Below are 6,000 nucleotides of genomic sequence, written 5' to 3'. Positions count from 1 at the left end.
GCTTCCAATCCTATTTTCCATGCTCGTACCAAGCATGTTGAAGTTGATTTTCATTTCATTCGTGAGAAAGTTTTAAATAAACAGTTGGTTATCAAGTTTGTTCCTTCTCACTTACAAACTGCTGATATTTTTACAAAGTCCCTCACTATTGGTCGTTTCCAATTCCTCAAAGACAAACTGAGGTTGTCATTCCTACCACCCTCAGTTTGCAGGGGTGTGTCAAGTGGTAGTGGTCAAGGCTCTTCCAGCTCAGCTCAATACAAATTAGATTCAGCTCCAACAACTAGTTCGGGTCAAACTCCAGCTGGCAGTTAGGTAGATGAAATGCAGATGGTTCTTGTTTTTCATTTCATGTACATTTCAGTTGTAATTTCCTATAAGTAGCTTCTGTTATTGTAAACTCAACACGTTGAAATAAAAGTCAAGATTCAGTTTCTTCTTTATCTTTAAAAACTGTTATTCTGTACTTCCCAATGGTTTTCGGTTATGTTGAATCCTGGCTGATAAGTGATAACTCTACTTTTACCGAATCAAGATGCCACCTTTGTGTGTTTTTGGGTGTGTGTTGCATGGTACGAAGCACCAACACTCCTACAGATTGCTGTTTTTTGGGTGTGTGTCCGTTTCCGTGCTACATAGGTTACACATATGTGTTTCTTCTAATTTATCCTACTTTCATTTGGTTTCGCCATCCCTTTTGTGTTATATTATTATGTCTCACTTTCTTATGAAGACGAGATAAAGGAACAATTACCATGAAATCCTTTCGCCATCCCCAAATGTTTGCTCTGAAATCCTTTCTAGTTTCTACTCCAATTTCATGGACTAACCACGAGGTTGGCGTTATTTGGAGACTGAACAGCAAAGGGGTGTACTCAGTTAAGTCAGGTTATACTCTTTCTCTTCAATTGTTGCACTCTAAAAAAAAAAAAACCCACACCTAGCTCCTCCTTTTTCATTTCCTCTAAAGCTTCGCATAAGTTGGGGAATATCCCTGTTCACCCAAAGTCTTGCACAACGCTCTTGCTACGAAGAAAATCTTTTCTTTAGGAAATGTGCTAGGTCTCCTTTACGCCCAATTTGTTTTGAGGAGATTGAATCGATAGAACACGTTTTGTTTCGTTGTAATTGGACGAGGGAGGTGTGGAGCAGTTGTGGTGTTATTGGGAATTAGTTTTTGTAAGATACCACTTTGGCTGCTTGGTGGTTTGAAGAGTTGATCCAAAACTTAGATAATTCCGAAGATTCTCTGGCAGGAATTGGCTATGTTCTTCAAATCTGTTGGGCTATTTGGAAGGAAAGAAAAGCTTCTTCTTTTTTTTCTTCCCCTGGTTAAGACGGTGAAGTCCGCTTTGTTGTGAATGGAGATTGTCTTGCTGCTATCTATTGATGTACATGTTTACCAGAACCCTATTCTGTTAAGGATAGTAATATTCACTCATGGCAACGTCATCGTTGGGGTTTCTGGAAATTTAACTTTGATGCGGCCTTTTTCCATCCATCAGATAGAAATGCAGGTTTTGGGGTAATTGTTCGAAATTCCAGAGGGCAGGTTTTGGATGCTAATTATGGTAGCGAAAGCTTGGACAATTCCGGTGGCGCGCGACAAGGGGGATTTGTAATTTTGCACCACATTATTTCATTCTCAGTTTGCATTTCTTTGTCTAATCGTTTAGGTGGTTATCTATCTACAAAAAGAATTTACTTGTTTGAATCGAAAACTCAACATTGCTACTACAAGAATTGCAAAAGCTTGTGGACATTCAGACCGAATGATTCTATGAAATTACATCGATACTTCTGCTCCAGTGTTGTGCTTGAAAAATGAACAAAAGGGTCGCGGTCGCGATCAGATTGGCAGCAAGTACGTTTCCATCTATAAATCGCCCGTGTTAAGTGTTTTCAAATCATTGCTCCTCGCCTTTGTCTTTTTATTCTTTCAAGCGCGCCAAGATGGGCCTCATCATCTGTATCTTCAGTAGCAGCACCATCATCTCCATTGCCATCATTATTGGCACACTCTTCCCGCTTCCTAACCAAACCACAGAAAACGGCCGAGGGAGCATCTTCTTGGGCAATCTCAATTCTCTCATCGTCTTCCGAGTCACTCTCCTCCGGCAGCTCAAGATTCTCGTGATTTGCAGCAAGTTTTAATCCTCCTTCGGTCTGGGACTCCACTCCGGCACTCACAAAGCCCAGTACTACTTTCCTGTTACTATCTTTGGTAGCAGTTTTACTGGCATCAGGCAACAATTGCTTCTCTAGAGCAGCCGTTTCGTCTTCTGGAACACCGGCTTTTTTTAGTGCGTCCAATATTGCTTCGTTGAGATTTGGCTGCTTATCCTTTTGCATCAGATGCTCGGGAAGGATGAAATGTTTCTGGGTATAGCTTGCAGAAACACTCCTTCTAATTCTTAGCATTTCTCTGAAGGTGTCTTCGTTACCATGGTTCACCTCGAACTCGTTCCATTTGTTCCATACATCAGGATCAGATCGCGGATCCGCAAACCGAGACACATATATAAAAACCCCACGAGCACGGTCTATTTCTCCAAGGCTCTTCTCCAGCTCGGCATATTTCATACACATGGTCTTGACATCCTTGTCCGGTAGACCAGATTCTATGGCTTGCCTGTATATTTCCCTTGTTCTTGGAACCCCGAATATCTCAGTGGCACGAGCTATATAGATCTCATACATGCTCAACTTCTCATGGGGCGGAACCGCCTTTGTAGATCGGTCATATACCTTCATTGCTTGCTTCGCTAGACCGTAATCCTCCTCTAATTTAGCATATCGAAGGTACAATGGTTTCACAGATTCAGCCGGGGTCGCTTCAACAGCATGCTCAAACAGCTCTCGCGCACGTTCCAGTTTCGATTTCCCATATCTCTTAACAAACTTGGAAAGATAAGTGACCCATATGTTCTTTACATGAGGATATTTAAAAATCTTGACGCCTCTTTCATAAACCTTGAAGGCATCCTCAAAAAATTTGTGTTCCTCCAAAAGCATTGCATAGTTAGTTATAATTTGAGGCGTGGCTATTCTTAGATCCAATATCCTTTCATAAACCGCACGAGTAGACTCTAAGGTACCAAGGCTTTCCTCTAAATCAACATAGAATGCCCAAAGCCTCAAGGATTTATGCAACTTAATCTGCACTGGTTCGTTGCCATCGGCTGCCACTGATCTCTGTTTCACCTCCGCTGAAGAAGGCTCCGCTGTTGCACGCCTCATCAACTCCAAAGCCCCTTCAAAGTTCTTATGTCGAACTTCGATTTCGGCCCATTCGCACCAAACACTAGCCAAATTATCGACAGTCTTGTAGTTGACCCGAACTGCCTTGTCAAAAACTGCTCTTGCATTGACAACATCTTTGTGATCCTCGTAATACAACTTGGCAAAAGCAACCCACAGCGTATGAGGTTTCCCGACGGCTTTCATGGGATCAACTGTCCTAACTGCCTCTGTGTAAGTCAGAATCTGCTTTGCACGGTTACCCTCGAAAAACTTCACTCGCCGATGCCATTGCTCTACGTTATGCGGGTCTTGGCGAAGAAGCAGGCTGTTAGCCAGTTCTGGCCTCCTATCCAATAGATGCTCAAACCGGGCCTTTGTCAATTCAACGTCTTTATCATCAGACAACCAAAATCTCTTCAGCTTCCTCTTAATCTTTGCCACATCGAAACGGTCATCTTCATCATCATCATCCTCAGTTTGCTCATCCTCAACTATTACTCCTTCCATCTTAAAAAGAAGCATACTCTCTTCAAACCGGGAGTAGGCATTGAAGATCACACTAAAATCCCTATCTGTCGCAATCGTAGTCATCCCCTCCTCAAACACATCCCTAGCTTTCTCAAACAACCCCCTCCTGATGTAATAATACGCAAGCGCGGTCCAGAGCCTCCCGACCTGATCATCCGCAAACTTCCTAATCGCTCCCCGAATAATTGCATCCGCGTTCAGCCCAGAAACCATGTCGTGCTGCGTAAGCAAGTCACACAACTCAAGCCATAGCCTATGCTTAGTCTTCCCTTTAGTCGAATAAAACGTGTCGTCGTTCAAAACCCTGGCTAGCCTCTCCGCGGCCTCTTGCCACCGGCCCGAATTCACCAAAAACTCGATAAAATCCTCCATATGCGAGGGGTCGTCTTGGCTTGGGTACAACTCTTGCGGAATTGACATTGGATTTAGCTAGGGGGGTAATTTGGCTGTAGAGAAAACCCTGAGAGTTCGAAGGGTTATATATAGTAGAGCCTGTTAGAGAAGGTGGGTATTAGTCTCATAATCCTTCCTGGACTTGGCTTTCCTCCAACCCCAAGAAGTTTTTTTGGTGCCGGGTGGGTATATCTCACATGGTGTTGGCTCAACACATCTGAGCCATCCGTTGCACTTTTGGACGGCCCAGATAAGAACCCTCTCTCTCCTCTGACACCAACATTTTCTCTCTTCAAATTCGAGCCATCCAAAACCGCAATAAATGGCCTAGATGTGCCGAGTGGACATCACGTGGTATCCACCCGGCACTCAAAAATTCTAATTCCTTCAACCCATGACACATGCCAGCACATGATTGGCCCAGGCCCCTTCCCTCCTTAAAATCCCACGGAGCTAACGAAATTTGACCTCTTTTACATAGTTAACTCCTACTTTATCTAATGTGAAGTTCTACCATCTCCTACCCCCTCCGTCCCAGAGAGGAGGATAATTTTTTAAATTTGTGTAATTTTTTATTGCTTACATCTTTCAATTTATAATATTTTTCATGAGTTTGAAAACTTTGTATAATAGACTTAATCGGTAACTGTCAATTACAAAATTCATATTGAATATTTTTTTGAGATTCATATTGAAAGATATAAGGAATTGAAATTGACAAATATATCAAAAATTGTCATCTAATTTGGGACGGAGGGAATATTTTTTAGAAAAGCTCCTCCATATTAGGAAATTATAGTTTAAAATCCAAAAGCTCAATAAAAAAACACAAATCGTTATGTGAAAGCTAAGAGAAGCCTCCCACCCCCACACATATGCAAAAAGAAAAAAAAAATTGGAATAGCTACTTTGGATGTCCAATCAAATTCAAAAGATTCCGGAGAAAAAATGCCATTGCCTTCTGAATTCTGGCGATTTTCATGCCGCAATTGAAGAATATTCTCATCGGTGTAGAAGGAAAATTGATATCGGTAACTCATTTTGCAGCGGCAATAAGTGGCCTATTATTGCCGATCAAAAAAAAAAAAAAGTGGCCTATTATTCATCAAAGAACAAGATTATCCTAATTGATTGATTCTTGTGAGAGTAACATTACGATTGGATAAATTCCGTTAGGTTATTCCCAATTTTTTAAAATAGAGGTTTCTCCATTTTTATTCTTTAGTTTTGTTGAGAAGATATGGAAGCTAGAAAAATGGGATTGTAAACTATAATTTCCTAAGGAGGAGCTTTCGTAAAAAATAGGATAGTAGAACTTCTCATTAGATCAAATAGGAGTCAACTATAGAATAGGGGTTAAATTCCGTTGCGTAGCTTTCCGTGGGATTTTAAGAAGGGCAGGAGCTTGAGCCAATCAAGTGCCGACATTTGTCATGGTTTGAAGGAACTCCTGCTACTAGGGTTGGAGGAAAGCCGAGTCCATCGTTAAAAAAAAGAACCCGTGAATAAGTTTTTACGGAGCGCGATTTCGGCCGTCCGTTTCGATTTTGAACGGTCCGAATATTAACGAAAGTTTCATTAAAATCTGGACCGTTCAAAACCGAAATAGATGCGCGAGATTGAGCGGCTCCGTGAACAAATTTTTCGATCTCATGTAAGTATCCGATTTCTATACCAACCTTGGGTTTTCCTATGTAATTAGCATTACCGCCCAAATCATATATCGAACAAGTACCCTCGATGGAGCTAGAGGGGCTAGTAGGGGTTGTCGTCGCCTTCCTACAATTTTAAAAAACCTATTTGTATATTGAAAATTTTTTTTATCATCAATTTTTT

At 41.5% G+C, this 6,000-nt stretch overlaps 1 protein-coding gene across 1 annotated transcript; it reads right to left on the bottom strand.

The window, feature by feature from the left end:
* Positions 1-755: 755 nt before the first annotated feature.
* Positions 756-4,191, bottom strand: LOC131333012 (uncharacterized). The gene has a single exon (XM_058367312.1). It carries the CDS (start codon positions 4,189-4,191, stop codon positions 1,903-1,905), a length of 2,289 nt encoding a protein of 762 aa, XP_058223295.1. The 3' UTR covers positions 756-1,902.
* Positions 4,192-6,000: the final 1,809 nt, after the last annotated feature.

This window comes from Rhododendron vialii, chromosome 7a (genome assembly GCF_030253575.1).
Source record: "Rhododendron vialii isolate Sample 1 chromosome 7a, ASM3025357v1".
Taxonomy (NCBI): Eukaryota; Viridiplantae; Streptophyta; class Magnoliopsida; order Ericales; family Ericaceae; genus Rhododendron; species Rhododendron vialii.
The sequence above is the reverse complement of the archived record's forward strand: the minus strand, read 5'-3'. Positions and strand labels throughout refer to the sequence as shown.

Coding starts and splice junctions, on each gene's coding strand:
- LOC131333012 (XM_058367312.1), bottom strand. CDS start 4,191: ATGTCAATTCCGCAAGAGTTGTACCCAAGCCAAGACGACCCCTCGCAT.